Raw genomic sequence first — 18,748 nt, forward strand, 5'->3', positions numbered from 1 at the left:
ATATCTGGCTCGTGCCGCCTGAACAATACATAGTTGAACTGTGGCGCAAATCAAAACAGTTCTTCAGCTTGTCTGTGGCAGCGACTGCCCCGTATATTGACAGCTCTCGCGACTTACCGCGTCATCTTGAGACCAGGGCCTCAGCTCCTGCTGATGGGGGCCTTCCCAGACGCTGAAGGCCACAGCTTCTTCTTCCTTCAGGCGTCGGAGGGTCTCCCGCCCACGGGCTTCATCGTCTTCAACTCCTTGTTCGCCTGCTTGCGTGCCGGTTGTCCCTGCTTGTAGGTCGAGGCGGTGATCCGCGACAAGCACCGCTCTGTCTTGCAGGCAAGGAGGCGGCAGATCGAAGATATCCGCGAGGAACAGCTGGTGGGAGCTGAATCCTTTGGCGCAGCCGCCTGTATGAACTTTCTCTCGACGCTTGCCACAGCCCCCGCCAGACATGCAGCAACTCTCGGATTCTCTGACTTCTACCCCGTTCTTGTGACGGCGCCCCTGGAACTCGTCGCAACCTAGCAGCGTCTCGATGCCGCCGTCATTGGTGAGGAGCTTTGCATGTAAAGGATACACCCCGTTTGTGTTGCGTCTCCTTCCGTGGCGGCTCTCTCGATCACGTCGATACGGCTTCAAGTCTCGCTCTCGGAGCCCGTGGCGATGGAAGTGTGGAGGCGTGTGGGGAAAGACGAGAGAGGTGAAGACGCCTTCTCCCGGGAGAGGAACATGGAAATCGAGGGCTGACATGACGAGGTCACTCATTTGGGCCTCGCGCGAGAGCAGCTTGCACGCATCGAATTGCCGGTACACAGTGGCGCGGTTGCTGTCGACTGTCCAGTCCGTTTCGTCGCAGATCCCTGATTCTCCGCCGCGGCCCCGCATCTCATCGTCGTCTCTTGGAGGGCTTCCGAAGTAGAAATACGCCTGCGACCCCTTGAGCGTGTTGGGACTCAGCAGTTGGAACGGCATGTTTGCGCGCCTCCCTTCACCACCCGATCCCCAGACCTGGGCCGGGTGCTGAAGCCCGAAGAGCCGCAGCTGGAGAGGCGAGGAGACGAGGAGTGGGGGCAAGAGGGCGAACTTCCGCTCACTCAGCACCGGTAGTGACTGCAGCAAGAAGGAGAGAAGAGCCTCTGCGAAGAAGACGCAAGTGTGCTGGTGAGCAAAGAAGAACTGCAGTGCCATGACGGTGCTGGGGTGGAGACATGTCATCCCGTACAACCTGCCCACGTGCGTCAGGGCGAAATCCCTCAGATTCGCAGGGTGGAGAAAGGTGAGGGAGGAGGCAACGACCTCAACCGCTTCGCGTTCTTCCGCCTGCGCGCAGGTCAATGCGAGCTCGTTATACCCTTGCTGTTCACTCGCAAACAGTTGACAAGCGGTCCCGCCCCGGCCCGTCCCCGTCGCCCAGGACTCGCTGCAGCAGCAGGTGCCGCGACATCCGCCCCCGGCGCAGCGCGTCAGCGGTGAGAAGGAAGAAAAGTCGAGACTCTCCGAAGCAACCCCTCCAACGTCGGCATCGCCCCCTCTCAAGCCCGAGGCCCCCTGCCCGGGAGACCCTGGCCTGCTGGCTCCACGTGAAGCCCTGTGAGGCCCAGAGGTGCAACAGACGCAGCTCACGTCGGTGTCGCCCTGCGAAGGCGGCGGCGGCAGGGGCCAGGCCGTCGCCGCGGCGGTCTGGTCGTGAGCAGCCATGGCGCTCGCTTTCGCCAGCAGCTGCGGGAGGTCTGGGACCCGCAAGCTGAACGCCCCGGAGCCCCCACATCGGAGGCAGGAAACCAGACAAGGCGCCGTGCATGCAGCGTACATACGGCCGTAGGCCCGTGCGCAGACGAGGCCGTCGAAAAACGCCTCAGAAAGAACCTCCAACTCCGAGACGCCGAGTGCGTGGCCGCGAGGCAGCAGCCTCACATCGAAGGCCATTCGAGATACGGCTGTGGAGGCTGCGGTCAACCCTGCCGAGGCAGCTGCAGCTGCGATCGGATCTGCACCGGGGGGGCCCTGGGTGCTCCCCAAACGCGCGAAACAGGAGGCTCCACGCTCGACCTTCGAGCTCTCAGCAGGCACAGGGGATCCAATGAGTTGTCCTGAAACCAGCAATTTGTCTCCCTTCTCGCGTTCCGACCCATCGGCGGGAGCCGCGGTCGTCGATGGTACTTGGCCCTGCTTCCGTTCTTCTTCTCGTTTCTCTAGAAAACGTGAATTCGCTGTCGAGGCCGCTGCGTCGGCTGCCGCGGTGGCTGCGATCTCAACTTCGATCTCCAGAACAGCCTGGTAGTACAGCGCGCACCTCAGGGCCACTGCGGTGGTTCTCAGCGTATTCTTCAGTTGCTTGAGAACCTCGTGAAGAGCCTGCTGCGTTGCGGGGCCCTGGGAACCTTGGGCGCCAAGCACGTCGCCTGCCACGGTCGCGATGGAGACATCCCCCGCGGCTTCGGGACTCCAGGCCTCGCGAGACAGCGGCGAGTGGGCCGGAGGTGCCAGAAACGTAAACTCCGGCAACAGAGACTCTGACGGTGGGCTACGGTGATAGGGAAGAAGAAGCGCGTACGCAGGCAGGGGCGGATAGAAAGCCGGCGGGGACGACGCAGACCGGCGCCGCGACGGGGGCTTCCGAATGCCGCCTGACACGTCCAGAGGGTACCAGGAGGATGCCGAGGGCGAAGACGAGGAAGGAAGTGAGATACTGATGGACGCAGCTTGTGCGTAAAGCTACAGGACAAACGAAGCATACATGGAAAGGCACTGACCCTCGAGCGAAGCCGCAACAGAAACGAGAAATGGAAACTTGAAACGGAGATCACACAAAAACGTGATCACACTATTTACGAATGGATATAGAGTGTAGACATGTATATGCAAAAACACCAATGAGAATCGTCCGTGCCACACGCACATCCAATACAGCAGACGCTTTTATTATGGTACAACATGACGTTCACCTGAGTATCCGCCGCCTAGGCTTTCAAGTTTACAGGTACACGCTCATACGCACATATACATATATACAAATATATATAGCGGATCCTGGAATCCCGCATTGGACCTGGGTGCTCTAGGCGTCCAGCTGATTCGTGTTTCCTCACCGCAGGAATCATCGCTCGTAGGGCCTTGAGGGAGATGGCCAAAATCCGGACGGCTTGACGCAAGAGGCTCCTCACAGCAGCAAGGCGTTCATCGACGCGGCTGGCGAATTTCCCACCGTCGACAGATCGCCAGGAGACGGCGGCGGACGGGACGGAGACCTCTGGAACCGGGGCTGGGGGCCCATGAGGCGAGGCCTGGGAGGTGTCTCCTCTCCCTCGCGCCTCTGCTGCGTCTGTCTCCTTCGGGAGGTCGGCCGCGGCCATCTGGGCATTGCTGGCTTCGGTGTCACTCGTCACTCGCTCCTCCTTTCTTTCGCCATTTACAATATCTTGAGCCTTCTTCGCCTCGTCCTGATACAGCCCCGTGACCACCTGGGTGGCTGCGGCGGCTGCGTGGAAGGCGCCAGCGTGGTGTGCATTTTTCACGGCGACTTCGATCACGTAGCTCACGATTTTCACGAGGAGTTGGCGCGTATAGAGGAAATTCGCCACCGAGTTTTCAGGACTTGTCCCGTTCCCAAACAGCCTTCTTCTCGCCGTCGATGCGTCACTGCCTCCGGGCGCAAGACCACCGTCGCCCTCTGGAAGCCGAGGGGCATCCTGGCCTTCTCCGGCGCCCAGGACCGCGGCCAAGTCGGCGTTCAGGGCCGCGCCCACAGTGCGGAGGAGGGCGGCGAGGAACGAGACATCCCAGGTGGCGAGATCTGAAGCGAAGGCAATCAAAAGGTCATGGATGTGGGTGAAGGCGTAGGCTCGGAGCATCAACGCGTCTACGCTGGATGAGACCGCCGCGAGCTCGTCGCAGAGAATCTGCTTCAGATGCGGCGCGATGAGGCGTCGGAAACGCGGTGAAGAAATCAACAGCTTGAGGGATTCGTGCACTGTCTTCCGCTTGAACAGAAACGGCGGCCCCAACAGCCCCAGGAGACGCGGAATCAGCGCGGGAAGAGAAGGCGCCGCCTCTCGAGCCAGAAAGGCGGCGAGATCAGCTACGCCGCTGGAGGCAGGCGACGCGGCCGTCGCGGCGTCGGCAGTCGGAACGCAGAGGTGAGAACTGCGCGCAGTCCCCGGCTTCTGAGAGGCCCCAGACGCGCCGGGTGGCGGGGCTGGTGCGTTCTTGATCAGGTAACAAAAGAGGAAGAAAATACGCGTTTGGGCGTAGAGGAAGTCGTAAAACACGGTGCGGCCGCCACTGTGCTGCGCCTGCGCCTGGTACCACGAAGCCGCAGCCCGCCGTGGCAGCACCGGCGCCCCAGGCACCTCCATCTTCACGAATTCAAGCAGGTGTTGGAGCAGCCTGGAAACAAAGAGAAACGCGCGCGAAACTCTCAACTGTCGTGTCGCGTTGCACTCACACACTAAATCATTTCACGTTGTGTGCCGAAGATCAAGATGAACAAGTTCCCATCATCTCCACTGTGCACAGGCGGGGCACCTCGTGACCTGTAAAAGATGCCATGAGCGCTTGGTCGACGGTCCATGGAAATGAAAAGGAAGGAGAACCCAAACCACGAACATCTGTGTGTCTCATTTCTCGCTGGTACGTTGCTCCGCTTTACATGTATCATTCCGTGTCTCCGCCTCTGGGTTCCTCTGTCTCTACCCCTATGTTTATTCATTTCTCGCCGGTACGTTGCTCTATCTCTAGTTCCACTTCCTCCGTTATCCTGGGGTTCCTGAGCATACCTCTGAAGAGCCGTTGGGTGTTGGAGCAGGAGCAGCATCATCGGGAGTCTGGTCGAGAGGGCGATGAGGCAGTAGGCGATGTCTCCGGCGACGCGGATGGAGAGGACGGAAGGGACGAGCTGGCCGGCTTCGCGATTGACAACGCCAAGCGGCAACTCCCCGACTTCTGGGGGCTTCCCCGTCTCCTTGCACTTTTTCACTTGCGCGCGAATCGCCTCCATCAGGTGAGTGTACAGCTGAGGCAGCGTGTCATGGAGCAGCTCCCCAGCCCGCGGGAGCACCGCCGGCGACGACGGGAAGAACGGAGGTTTTTGGTTGCGGCCGACGAAGGACGGAGAAGAGAAAAAAGCAGAAGACGTCTCTGGTCGATTCGCGGAAGAAATGCGAGCGACATCGATGAGCACTGAGAGGGCGCGAACGGCGTTGTCTTCGCAGTCAGACAGAACCACGTGGAGACACGTGGCCGCGATGTCCTGAAGAAGAAAACAGACGCACGCCAGTGTGGGGTACACCGGGAACACAGACCCGAGGCAAAGAGAGAAGTGACCAGTGAGTGGAACTTCCGAGCAACGAGACGAAGTCGGTCGAAGCACGAAACGCAAAGAGCAAAAACTAGAAACTTAGAGAGACATATCCCTAGCACAGGTGCCGACGCAGAAAAGTTGCTTCGTTTCACCTATATAGGGCTTCAGGTGGACTCTAGGCTGCACCACCTAGAAAGCGATGAACAATACCGAACTGGGTTTCTACAGTCACTCGAGGCGTTTGAGGGAAACCGTCACCCGGGGGGTGGTTCGTACCATGTGGCCGGGAAGACTCGTTTTGCCTGAAGCGCCTTCCTCTGCTCGTTCTGGATGTTTGGCACGATGCTCGGCACCCTCTGTCCCTTCTGTCGGCGCCATAGGGGCTTCCATCGCCCCACACGCGACCGCGGCTTCCGCGACGACGTCGAGGGCCTTCTCCAGCTCCCGTCGGGCCTCATCGATCTTCTTAGATTCGTCCTGGCTGGCGCCACCGTCACCGTCTCTCTCCGCCGCGCCTTCAGCCTGGTCACTCGGCCCCTCCTCTCCGGCGGCGCCGGAGCCGCCGTCGCTGGAGCGTAGCGCCGAGGGCAGAAGGGGAAACGCATAGGAGGCAGTGCCAGCAGCGACTAGACGAAGCAGCGTCAGGAGAGACTGGCGGAAGACATAAACTTCTCCCTCCTTCATGACTGGCGTGACGCGTCGGAGGAGAAGAAGTGCTGCGGGGAGGACAACAGCGGCTGCACATGAAGCCTCAGACCCTCGATTCTCCGCGAGCAACCCAATACACTTCCGCACAGCTCGCACCCGCGCAGAGAGAAACTGGGAACTCGACAGCGAGGCAGACGCCGACAAATCTGAGAGCAGAAACGGACTGCCGTCCTTCAACTCGCTCCCTCTGATTTCCGGGACGTTCGGGTCGTCGCACATGGCCGGGGCCGCGCGCAGAAACTCTGTGAGGACCCGAAGAGTCGTGAGAGAAGACGGAAACATGTTCTTTCTTCGCGTTGTGTCCTCTCCACTCCTACCGGCCTCATCTCGCACCGGCGGCTTGTGTGGCTGGCCCTCCGACGCCGACAAGTGTGGCTCCGAAGCCGCAGGCGAACTCTTCGCCATCGCGACACACCCAGGGCCCGCCACAGGGCCTGAGCCCGGGTCAAGGCCCGCGGCCGAAGAAACGCCAGATGCAATCTCCCTGGCGGTGGGGAAAGCGGCAGGGGGCGGCAGGCCGCCGCTCGGAAGCCCGGCAGCCACAAGGTTCGCCTGAGGAACTCCAGGAAACGCCGGGGCCTCCGGCAGGCGAGAGCCAGACATGAGGTTTCCCTCAGCAGGACCCGCAGGCCCGGTGCCGGGGAGGGAAGCAGGCGTCATGACTGCGGGGACTGGAGTCCCAGGGTATGCAGGGGCGAAGAGAGATCCAGGCAGAGGCTCCGGAGGGCCAGACACAGCGCTATGGCCCGAAGACGCAAGAGAAGCTGTTGAAGAGATAGGGGCCGAAGAGGAGACATGGCCCGTTTCAGAGACATACTCACGCGGCGCAGCCTCGGCGAAGCCCGGGGGAGTTGAAAAACTGGGGTGGTGCAGGCCCGTCTCGCAGGGGAGAGGGAAGGGAGCTGCGGCGACCGCGGGGAGTGAAGGTGTGGAGCCCAAGTGGTGAGAGGCGGAACCCGATCCAGGCCCAGCCGCAGGGAAATACGAGAGAACCTGAGCAGGCTGTTCCTGGACCGGGGCAGCCGACGCGAAAGTCGAGGGCCTCTCGGGGAGCGACGGGTGCCCAGAAGGGCCAGAAGGCCCCGAAGGGGGCGGGTCGCCGGCCGCGCCGTCTTTCATCTTGACAAGGGGAAGAAGTGAAGACAATGAGAAGACAAAGGCAAGAAGCCAGAGGAAAAGGGGCTGTAGAAGACTCTTGAAAGCACCTGTTGATACAGCGGAGAAAACGGTTCGAATGATGCGTTTCAGTAGCGTTCACTGCCGCACTGTCCTCGTGGAAGTTCTCCTGGGGCCCACTGTGCCACCGGTGAGATCACAGGGAGGCCTGGGCCTTCTCATCGAATGGGACCGACCTTCATGCCTGTTAGATCACTACTGTTCAGTTGGCGTATAGACAAGGCACTCCAGGTAGTCACAACTCGAACTGGAGGCACAAAAAAGCGCGTCCAGAGCGTAGACGATAGAGCTATTTGGGCGGGATGGAACACGGGGAGAAGTATACACGCTTCCGAGACCGGCGAGGTGTTTTTCGACTTAGAGAAAGGGAACGAAGCGTCCTCAGAACTTCGTGTGAAGTAATTCAGAACTCTCAATAGAAGGTAACAACGGTTCGTTGGACATAGAGTGCCAACGGTTTACAAACGTTCCGCTTTGCCTCGCTTCATTGCCGACGGCTCGACCCCTGCGGCAACATCTGCCGGGAGTGCCTCCCGGTTTGTTCCGCAAAGGAACGAGAAAGTCTGCATAGAAGAAAAAAGTGTGGGTACTTCATCGGCGTTGGTGTTCTCCGATTTCTTGTTTGCTCTTCACTCGAGATCATAGGGCCGGTTCCACGCGGGCGCAAGCGGGCTGCCTTCTGGGGTCCGCGGGTGGCTCCCGGGCGCCTTCGTTTCTGGGACGGTGAGACGGAAACAAAGAATGAACTGGAACAGGAAATGAGAGAATATTCCACGGAAAGAGGCGCAATGGAGGGAAAAAGGCGATCGCCACAGCAGCTGTGCACCCCCCGTACGTGAAATTGCCTGGTGGTTGAACCTCGAGGTCACGCATTAGCTGGAAAACACATGGAAAGCAGCAACCAGGGACACGAGGAAAGCAAAAGTGGACTAGAAGAAAGGAGAAACAGCTTTTAAAACAGATGCTCGCGGTGTTCCCTGGCTCTCATCTCGTCGATGCATGCAAAAACGAACGCCGTAGCCGGACCCGCTGTGCGAGAGCACGTCTCCCCGATATGCTTCAGGAGAGCGGGTGGTTCGGAAAAGGGAGAGAAAAAAAGAGGAAAAAGAAGAGAAAAATGCACACTCCCAGGAGACAGAAGATATGCTGAATGCTTTCAGAGGTAGTCCTGCCGGTACAGTTCAAGCACGGAAGTTCCGGGACTTGGCCCAGGGAAGAAGTGACAGAAGGCGAAGAAGCGAGACCCGAGAGCTGGACAGACTGCATGCAGCGAAGCACAGAGACGAGAGGAAACGGGAGGTAAAATGCAGGAAACCCTGCCTTTTCGCCAAGGCTCGGGGCAGCTTTTCCACGAAAACAGAAGCGTAAGGCACAGAGAGAGACACGTTGAATTTTCGGGGCTGGCACTGTCCGTACTGTCCCTCCCCGTGCCTCGAATATAAGATCGTCGCACACCCTCGCAGTCGGGCAAAACTACTTCCACCACAGCGGCTTAAGCTTTCAAGTGTTCCAGAGAGGGTTAAACGTGTTTAGCTCCTTATGTTGCCACCGGGTCGGGTGCTGGAGTGCTCGTATCGAAGTGAAAAAGATCTCTTCCACGACTACTACCTGCGCCAAAGGGAAAAAGCGGATCAGCCGCACTCTTGAGCCCATCAGGGCCTTTGTTGTGCTACAGCGATGGTTTCACATTGATATTAGCTATGGATTCATCAGCATGGATCAGGAATGGTACGGTCATTTGTGGGAGAAAGTGGACAGGCTCTTTGACAAGGACGAGGAACAGGAACCTGTGATAGGGTGGTCTCCCAGCGAGCGTGCAGCAGCGCACACCATCACAGATAAATGGTAAATAAGAATTGTTTGGAAACATGCTTCTGTTTAGATGTCGGCTCCCTACTCTCGGGCAACGTGCCAAAGATCGAAACTTTCTGGTGCGACGCGTATCTTCGAATACCAGAATGAACAAGCGTTCCTGTCTGGGACCCTCTAGCAGCCGAAGCGTAAAAACTGGTGATCTTTAGGAAGCCTGAGCCACGGAAGCAAACACAGATGGTGACGGAACGTAACTCACACCAAGGCGAAGGTTTCTTTTCAGTCATTACGGAAAAACGAGGATACCCGTTTTCCTGGTGCGTGCTTCTATGCGAACCGTGAATTTCAATTGTCACCACGACGTATGAGCCGTAACGCTCGGTCTTACAAGACCGCAACGCATTACGCGTGACTATCGGGGCGTATCATATGATATGTTGTTTTTATTCAGCACTCGAGTTGCAGGTAGACGCACGTGTCTGTTTCTGACGAACTGACTCATGCTGGCATTTTGTTCGAGAGGGCGTGGTGTCTTGTAGCCAGGGATTCAGTGCAGCCGCCTCGAAATAATGCACATTCTGCACAACTTCCTGGATCCTTCGCTAATCGTCAGCAGGCTTCGGGGCTCCCTGTCGAGCTCGCAGCTGAAACCTGTCTAGCAGAGGCTCTGCGTCATAAGCGTCTTGTAAAAGACAATGCCACGCAAGCGTGAAATGCTCACGGTCCTGGAGGTGTCGTCCCTCGAAGTTGGGAAACACAAACACCACGGAGCTATGCCGGTACCAGGGAACACAAAACAGCCACTGTCAGGTCGTCTAGCCGTGGTGTCGTCGTTCCCTGCTAGGAGCTGCCAGAGTCCTGTCGTGCTGACTTCATCCCCGCTCCAGACATCCATTTTTAGTTATGTGATATTTCTGAGTATTCCTATGATTTGCAACTTCGCCTCTGAGATCGCTTACGTTCAGTCAAATAAATGTTTTCTTTTTTTTCCACGGCCTAATTCAAGGACGTCGAATGAGTGTTGTGGTATTGAAACCGCTTGGGAGACACGGTCATACGTAGCAGATGCGTTTGCGCAGCTCCAAGTATGTTCGTTCATTGAAAAGCAGGAATGCTGCGACATGCTTCTCTTCGCATTACTGCCTGTTCTACACCGGGGGATCGTTTGTCAGTTCCTTCCTCAATGTCTCGGTCCTTGTCTCTGCCCTGTCCCAGGGGGGTTCTTGCGTGGAGCTGACGGCTAGTTGAGAGCCCTTATTCAGGGGCTGCGCAGAGTGCTAGAATTGACCTTCTACTTGTGGCTGTCGTCGTTTCAGGATGATGTAGAAGTCGCGCCGAACTTCGAGAAACAAGTCGAGAGTCACAGTGAATCTCGAAGGATGCGCAGACGCCTTCGGGGAATCTCTCCGAAATCACCCCACGAAGCAGACTTGCCACACTTGGAGCTGGACGAGAGAGGGATATTAAGTTGGTTCTGCGCTCCTATAAGACCGTGGATTGACACTGACGAAAGCACTTCAATGGGGAGCATTCCCAGTGCCCCCCCAAATTTGAATTATTCAAAGAGCTGTAGAAACACATCGCATCCTTTTTTGCAAGTCGTGCCCCATTCAGGCGATGTTTCTGTCTCAGTCTCTGTCGACGATGGGCAACTCACCTTTTGCGAGGCTGCACATGTTAAGGATTCCAACAACACGCGTGCGCTGAGGAAGACTGATGTTTCATCTATATCCAACGTTCAGCGGTTCCGGTCGCCGACGGAGAACGTGATTTCACCACAGAGTGGACCGCGAACTGCGACAGAAGGTGTTCTGACAAACACCAACGGAACATATATGCACGCGGAAAAATCTCCACAGAGCTTCAGTCCTGCTGATACAAACAGAGTCTCGTGCCGTCTCGCAGACCTTTTCTGGTGGCATTGCGGAGTTACTTCGTTGAGTGGGGAAGAGTCATTCCATGAGTTTTGCTGCGGTACGGAGGAGGAGAGTGAACGGCACAAGCGTTCCGATGAATGGAAATCAACGACGCTTACAAAGACGTCCTCGGCCAGCTACGTTTTCGTGGATAGTACGAACAAACCTGACCAGGGTGTCCTGCCGATCGATCGGCTTTCGAAGCAAGCGATCAAGTGCAAGCCACCGTCGACCCTCTCGCTTGAGAGTGTTCGAGCCTCCGCGACGCCTGTCAGGAAGGAGTGTTCAGATCCAATAGACGAAGAGAGCAATATCTTCCCCTTGTGTGCCTCGTGTAGCGGAGCCACGAAGGTTAAACTCGAGGTGCGAACTGGCACAGAAAAGGGTGGAAGAGTTCGTCACACTGCGTAGCCAATCACCGCCGCATCGCACAGTGGAAACAACTGCGTCCTCGTATTTGTGCTTCGTAGCTCGTTCCGCAGCGACTCTGCCTCTGAGTGGCGCAAACAACCGGAAAATGATGGTGTGCTGTTGCCTTCTGTCTACAGATTCTTCGCGCACCATCAATCGGTCAGGTGCTCAAATGGTATCTCAAGGCCTCCAGTAGAATCGCCAACGGTCGCGTTCGTCTGTGTCGCTGCACCGGCGTTAAGCACGGCCACGGTCAAGTCGACCTGCTGAATTATCCCACCCTGGGTGATTGGCAAATGAGCCTTCTACGAGAGCTTTCGGACTGGCAAGACGTCTCCCTAGCCTCTGAGGGGACTGAATACTTTGCGAACACACATGCAGAATACGGTGAAGCTGACGCCGATGTCATATCACTGCCGATGGGAGCATCATCTGCGAATTCCAAACAGAAGCCAGAATGCTCTGTTTTTGCGCGTGAGCCGCCCGTAAGACTTCCTGCCTGTGGTCACGTTGTCAGTGAGGAAGCTTTCCACAGCTGCGTTAAAGAGGCCATGAAGGAAAAAACAAACATGGTATTTAGCAGTGGAGCACAGTGGCGAGTACAGTGCCCTTTGTGTACATGTAGGCAACTGGTAGGAGCGCCTCTTCTGAGCAGGCTTTACATGTCCTAACTGCGGGGCGAGGAAAGCGTGGTCAGCACGGAACAAAAGTGTTCATTGACTACATCAAATATACTTTCAACACCCACAGGAAGATTTTATCCTGTTTACGATCTAAGGGCGTATTGGCGCTGAGGGTGTATTCGTTCGCTGCGGGTTGTAGACTCTTACAGCTGCATCCCTGCGCTTCGCGATGTCCCTTGTCGCTGTCCGGAAACTACTGATACAATTGCCGTCAAATGCGTGCGTTTGAGCATTTAACAAAAATGCCATGCACCTTCTCTGGTTGGACAGGGAGCCGACACGCTTGCACACTGTTTTTTCCGTCTCGATCGGCTGTCACTGAACTGGCGCTGGCCACCCTGGTTCCGCCACATCCGTAGCGGAAAGTTAACAACCATCGTGTTTGCCACAGTTAGACTCGTTGTGGTTTTGGTGTTGCTGGTTGAAGCCTGGAGCATGCGTGCAAGCACAACCCGAATGTCCGGCCTTGCCTCAGCCCCAAAGCAGAACTTTATCGGCTGTGCAGCTTAAAACTGTCACCGGTACCGCTGCTACCACGCCTTCTTAGATTTCCTAATTTTGTCACTGCAATAGCTGCCGCTCCAACATTACCGCATAGACAGCTGTGCTATAGGTTTAGCATGAAGTGGTTCGAACCAGAGGTGTTATTTCGACGCGATAGTAGAGTGGGCACTTGGAAATAGCCTCTCAAACAGCTGGACTGCGCTGGCAAACACTAGAAGCAGCTGAGGCTAGAAGCGAGTTACCCAACGTCAAACACGGCAAACAAGACGGAAAGGGGCTGGTACATTCCGACAGGTGAGTTCACCGGCAATGCCGCTTCTACGAAGCAGCAGTCTTTACACTGAAAAACAACACGGACATGAACACAATCCCCTCTGCAACGTGGTGGCGACCCCACAATGATAGCACATGGAATTGTCTCCATATGAAACTACATTAAAAAGCGGGCGAAGGCCTTGGATTTTTACTCGTCATCGACTTGAAAAGTACCACCCACGTTTGCCTCACTCTTTGAATCTCTTCGCTCACTGCGGACCGGTGGGGTCCGACCGAAAGAGACCCCAGCAAGATGGGAATGGACGGCATCGCATGCAGACAGCAGCCTCTTCTGCAGTCGCCTTTCACAGGTCTCCACGGCCACCCTGTCTGACAGACGCGCTGTTTTGACTCGATTCTACTACCGCGTGCGTTGACGAAAGGTTTCTGCGTAAAGCCCCCACAAAGCGACACGGCCCCCAACGCCTCCACCTGAAGCGAGGACGCCAGTTCGGGGACACCAGGCGAGAACGCTGGCTGCGCCCCCCATGTCGCCTTGGCCTGCATGTCCACTGGCTTCCAGAGAGCCCAGAAACCTGCCGCTTTTCGTCTCAAAAAGCCGCACACCACCGTCGCTCGCACCCACTGCCACAAGTGCACCGTCGGGCCGAAACGCCGCAGAGACAAGCAACCTGGAGCGGGCTAAGTCGCCTTCGGGGTGCGGCAGGCAAGGCGACGAATGCGAGGCGAGCGAAGGCCCTGTCGACCCCTCAGGGGCTTTGTCGGTGAAGAGGTGGAGCGTCTTGCGAAGCGAAAGGGCCCCGTTGTTTCGGAGCTTCCACACAAACACCTGGCCGTCGAAACACCCTACCCAGCACTGGTTCCGGTGCACAGTCAAAGCGGACGGCGGAGAAGAAGCAGAGAGAGAAGAAGCAGAGAGAGAAGAGAGAGAAGAAGAGAGAGAGGAAGAAAGAGGCTCGGCCGAGAGAGGCGAGCGAGACTGACGTAGATCCCAGAGAGCCACACAAGGAAGTTCATACGCCGCGATGATGTGAGGTGAGGAGAATCTGGGTACGTGCGCTATCCCCTGAACCATCCCGGAGGGGGGGGTGGGGACTTTGGGAACAGAAGAAGAAGCGAAGGGGGATCTGAGCAGAAGGACCGGCTTTCCAACAGCGCCTGTTTGAGAGACCCGCAGATCGAAAACGCCAATTGCCTCCGCGTCTGCGACGGGACAAGCCAGCAAAGGGAGCGAAGACGTTTGTGAGGCAGAGGGCGAACTCCACGGCGCCGAAAAAGCTGGAGAACAGCTCGACGAAGGGAGGGAAGCAAAGGCTGCAGAAAGTGCCGAGGTTTCTAAACACGTAGATGCGCTCTCGACAGACGTATCGGTTCTCCCCTTGTTCGACCCTCCGACTCCACCACGTCTCAAGTCCTCATCGCTCTCCTCGTCTTTCTTCTCTGTCTCCTCCGCCCGGCAGTGGGGTTGACCAAGCACCGCGAGGCGACAAAACGAGAACGATCCTGTCCGGAAGCTCTGGATCTCTTGCAGCGTTTCCAAGTCCCATAGGGTCACCGCAGACGACCGCTGTTGAGACAGCAACTTGTCGACTCCGCTGGAATCCCTGTCTTCTCTGTCCAAGTCGTGACCCCAACCTGGCCCTGCGCCAGAGGTGTGCGAGAGCTCCGCCCGCGCCCCGAGCCCCTCAAGAAGCAAAGTCGGCGACGGCTCCCAGGAGGTCGACCCGACTGCGGCTCGGAGACCCGCCGCGCGACTGGTTGATCTACTCCTCTCCTCCGGAAGAAGGAGACACGGTCTCCGCGTGTCGAGATCAAACAGAGACACTCGGCCCTCACTGTCTCCTAGCGCAAGACGCGCAGGAGACAGAAAGGCTGCTGCCCCCACGGTGGACCCCGGCGAAGCCCCCGGAGTGCAACCCCGCAAAGTGAGAAGCGGAGCGACTCTCATCGGGAGAAGAGAAGCGCCGCAGAAGAGAGAAAGGTCAACTCCACAAGAGAAAAAGAGACGAGATCCAGAAACAGACAAATCGAGAAAGACGAAAAAAGCAGGCGTGGGAAACACGGAACGGAAACGAGTACAGCGGTTGCTTCTGTTCCTTTTCTAAATTGTCTGTATGAAGCCTATTTCTTCATCGAATGCAGGAGAAAGATAGCCAGACATTCTCTCGAATTCGATGTTTTTCCAAGACAGGAAAACTGGGCGCGCCACTTCTTCTCTTGCCTCTCCCTCAAGCACCCACACCGTAAGTGAACCTGACGATCTCCGTTTTCGTCTCTCACTCTTCCTCGACGTTCACTGTCTCCTCGCTGTCCCCATACACAGGGTGCAACCCCACAGTGTCGCGAACTGCCTCGTAGAAGCCACTTAAATCTGCAGGCGGAAGAGGAACAAGGACGACCGACTCCTGCGCTCCACAGGGCTCCTGCTGCCTGTCGGAGCTGTCCCCGTCTCCATACCGCACTTCCCCTCTCCTCACGGCATCCGCAGCTGCGGCGGTCGCGTCTTCTCTCCGTTCGTTTTCTGTCCTTTCTTCTTCTTCTCCTTCTTCTCTGTCGCCTTGACTCCTCAGTGCCCTCAACATGCCCAGGAGACTCCTGAAGATCGTGCGGGGGGGGCCGGCGGCCAGTCGCTTTGAATGTTTATGTTCCACAGCCGACAATGACGCATCTGTTGAGTTTGCAGAAGTCAGAGAAACTGCAGGAGTCGAGGACCAGACAGCTTGGCAGATCTGCTTGACTCGCGTGTGAAGCTCTTGCGGGAACTCTTCTGTCTCCTCCTCTCCTCGCCTCTGCTGCCCCGCCCTGCCGGAGGTTCCGGCGCCCGACGCAGGCGATGGGGACTTCTCTGGGTGCTCCCGGCTCGGTGGCGCCCCAGGCCCTGGGTGCCCGTGAGGCCTGTGAGGTTCCGGCCCGAGACAAGAGACAAGGAGACAGTGGCACCTTCGCTGGAGCTCGCGACCCAACTCGAGTTGGTGGTTGCTCATCAGAGAGGTGTTGACAACGGCGACGAGGCGCTTGCGCATGCGCAGAGTTTGGAACACAGTCCCAGCTCCGCAGTGAGAAAGCACGAGATTGGCGGCTTTCACTTCTGCCTCCAGAGATGGCACAAACCGGAAGAACGAGATCAAGAGCGAGGGCGAGGAGCCTCGCGGCGAGACATCAGACGAGGGAACCGACGCGGAAGCCGCCGGGAGAAACGCGCTTGCGTTCTGGCCTGGACTCTCTGAGAGAAGAGAGAGAAGGTCGGACAGAGACACTCGAAACGCTCCGCAATCTTGGGACTCCAAAGACGAGGGCTCCGTCTGGGACCCGGGTGCGGCGGAGAAAGCACCACGAGAGACATACCCTTCCGTTTCTTGGCAGCCGCCGAGTTCCTCTACAGACGACCTCGTTTCTCCAACAACCTCACGCTCTCCTTGCGAGTCGTCTTCCTCTCCTCCTTCGCTCCGTTGGTGCGTGCTTGCTTCCTCTCGGCCCTGTTCTGTTTGTTCATGTGCGTCTGCGCTTCTTTCCTGGCAGGAGTTCTCGGCTGCGCCTTCGCAGAGACAAGCAGCTGCAGGCAGACGGCTCTCTAGGGCCTCAGTCCGCTCGCGGGAGAGAAGTCGCGGTGACGGGGAGCTCGCGTTCGTGAAAGATCCAAGTGCTCGGGCATCGGCAGAGAAGCGCGCGCGACGGGGAAAGGAAAGAGCTGGACTTTTTCCTCTGCCAAACTGGAGAACAAGGCGCCGGCAGCCGCGAGAGAGAAGAAGCAAGAGAAAAGCTGGGTCAAGCACCGCATCGATCAGCGCGTCGAACGACGTCGTCCCCACTGTCACCAGAACGCGACGCGGCAAGAAGGGGGTGTCGTCGTACGCAGACGTCGAGGAGGAACTTGGAGGTGGTGGAGAAGGAGCTGAGGAAGTTCGCGGAGAAACGAACGACGAATCTCGAAAAGAAGAGAGACAGCGCGAAGTGAAGGGCGCGCGAGCTGCGGTCTCTTCGACGTTCTGGGCAGGAATCTTCATGCTGGTTGACCTGCTCCGCTTCCAGTCTGCTCTCTAGAAGCAGGGCACACCATGGATTCGGAAGTCGTTGAACTCTTCTCCGTCGCAGACGTTAAAAGTCGTCAGGCGAATTCAGCTCGACTCTTCGTCCGATTCCTCAAGTCATCAGTGCCTCGGCGCCTGATCAAGGGGACTGTGATTCTTCGCTCGCGTGCATGTACAGACACCCCAGAGGTTCTGGGGAGGGGGAGGAAAGGCGAAAGGAACATCAGTGAATCCGATGTAGGCGCTTGTGCCTTCCGGTGAAAGGTGAGAACCTGAAGCGGAAACAGAAAAGAGGAGGAGACGTCAAGACGGACTCGGGGAGAAAAGGACTCGACAGAGAAAAACTCCCCGCCAACGAGAAAGAGCGACCGGGACTGTAGGAGGCAGGAGTGTTGTGAGCGCCAGAATCTTTACGGAGAGAGACGCAAACAGGCATGTGATGTTTCATCTGAGAACTCCACGCCTCCTCGTTTGAAGACAAACGGCGCTGCCGATCGCTCTCGAACTCTCTGTGTCGGGTCACGCTCCCGAAGATTTGCTCTTGCTGTTAAAAAGTTCAGCTTGCTGTTTTTTTCCGCAAGCTCTCCACGAAAAATTCGAGAGCTGCGCGAAGAGAGACGGAGAGAGCCTCGACTCTCCCGAGCTTCCTCAGGATCAACAACTTCAGCTCTGGAAACAAGACAAAGCCCGCTTTCGTTGCTCAGAAGGCGGCCGGGCCAGCGCATGTGAGAAAAGAAAGGGGGGAGAAGAAACGCAGCAGTGCCGGCTGTCCGCCGCTGTCTATTTCTGCTTTTTGTGCCGGCTTCGTGAGCAAGAGCTGAACGAGACAGGGAGAGTGTTTGAGAACTTGAAGTCTTTTCCTTCCTCGGAGAAATACCCTCCAAGCGCCTGGCCTCGTCGCTTCCACCCAGCTCGGATTCTCTCTGCTTCCCCTCGGTCGCTGGTTCTCGCCCTGTTCCTGTCCTGTAGAGAAACCGGACGATGGCGCCGAGGACTCTCCGCCTCTGAGCGAAAGTCGCTTCAGGTGTATGTACACACCGCGTGGTGTCTGTGTGTCTGTTCTTCTAGGACTCGGTGTCTCGCGTTTTTTCTCTCCGGAAGATCGCGGCGCCGCGCTCTCCGCACGGGAGAGAAGTGACCTAGCGCGAAAAGGGTTGTGTCCTTCTCTGCAGTCTGCTTTCTTCCCCTATAGGAAGTCGAACGCGGAAGTCCCGGGAGACAGAAACGCTGTGCTTACAGTTCCGGCACTCTTCTGTCGAGTGTCTAAAAGCCAGACCCAGTCTTCAGTGCTCCGTCTCAATGAAGTCGCCAGCCTTTTTTCGTCTGTCGCTCCCCTCGTCCCCGCCGGGCCTTCTCCGGACCGCAAGAGTTTCTCCACTCTTTTTTTTTCGGGACTTTGCCTTCTTGGGAGTTCTCGATCGACACCACCTTCTGGAAGTTCCTAGTCTGTCATAAAACGGAAGATTCTCGTGCTTTCGTTCTCGGACTCGTCCTTCGAGGCCAAACAAAGCTGGCGCGACGACGCCCTACCTCGCTCTCTGTCCTTCTCCCTTTCTCCTCTGCGCGAGGCCCCGAGCCGGTCGGCCCAGGGTGGCCATCGTCCCTGCGGCTTTTCCATCGGATTCTCGCGCCTGCCGGTCTCCGTGGGTCTCCCATCCTCGCTGCTCACCGCTGCTCACCGCTGCTCACCGCTTCGACTCCTCTGCAAGAGCCCTGCGCCGACGCGTGTGCTCGCGACGAAGCAGGACAAAAAAAGGAGCGCTGGACTCTCTGCGGCTGTCGGCGAAACAAATGCAAGAGAGAAATGTTCTTCTCCGAAAGATGTATAGAGGCGCGCGACCCCAGTCGGGGCTTCAGAGACAGTGAAGCTGCGGGATCTTCTCCAGACGGAGTGCTTTGGGGCTCGACTTTTGACTGTCCTTTTGTCTCCATGCTCTTCCGCTT

General features: G+C 57.4%; 4 protein-coding genes across 4 annotated transcripts in view; 1 reads left to right on the forward strand and 3 right to left on the reverse strand.

Annotated features, from left to right (window-relative positions):
• The window catches only part of TGME49_268370 (non-specific serine/threonine protein kinase), a gene marked incomplete at its 5' end in the record, with an annotated part of 36,512 nt that extends 29,395 nt beyond the window's left edge, over positions 1-7,117 (reverse strand). Inside the window, 4 exons of the mRNA XM_002365503.1 lie at positions 118-2,706; positions 3,081-4,377; positions 4,767-5,239; positions 5,567-7,117. Coding sequence (XP_002365544.1) covers positions 118-2,706; positions 3,081-4,377; positions 4,767-5,239; positions 5,567-7,117 — 5,910 coding nt within the window. The remainder of the gene's footprint in view (positions 1-117; positions 2,707-3,080; positions 4,378-4,766; positions 5,240-5,566) is intronic.
• A 3,248-nt stretch (positions 7,118-10,365) lies between these two features.
• On the forward strand, positions 10,366-11,984 carry TGME49_268360 (hypothetical protein; the record flags this gene model as incomplete). The annotated part of the gene is made up of 2 exons (XM_018781502.1): positions 10,366-11,265; positions 11,451-11,984. 2 exons carry the CDS (start codon positions 10,366-10,368, stop codon positions 11,982-11,984), a joined length of 1,434 nt encoding a protein of 477 aa, XP_018636538.1.
• A 714-nt stretch (positions 11,985-12,698) lies between these two features.
• TGME49_268350 (hypothetical protein) lies at positions 12,699-14,724 on the reverse strand (the record flags this gene model as incomplete). The annotated part of the gene is made up of 1 exon (XM_002365501.1): positions 12,699-14,724. One exon carries the CDS (start codon positions 14,722-14,724, stop codon positions 13,177-13,179), a length of 1,548 nt encoding a protein of 515 aa, XP_002365542.1. The 3' UTR covers positions 12,699-13,176.
• Positions 14,725-15,052: 328 nt separating this feature from the next.
• On the reverse strand, positions 15,053-16,780 carry TGME49_268340 (glycosyltransferase family 28 C-terminal domain-containing protein; the record flags this gene model as incomplete). Its single annotated transcript, XM_002365500.1, has 1 exon — positions 15,053-16,780. One exon carries the CDS (start codon positions 16,778-16,780, stop codon positions 15,053-15,055), a length of 1,728 nt encoding a protein of 575 aa, XP_002365541.1.
• Between the last annotated feature and the right edge of the window lie 1,968 nt (positions 16,781-18,748).

Source organism: Toxoplasma gondii, chromosome VIII (genome assembly GCF_000006565.2).
Source record: "Toxoplasma gondii ME49 chromosome VIII, whole genome shotgun sequence".
Lineage (NCBI taxonomy): Eukaryota > Apicomplexa > Conoidasida > Eucoccidiorida > Sarcocystidae > Toxoplasma > Toxoplasma gondii.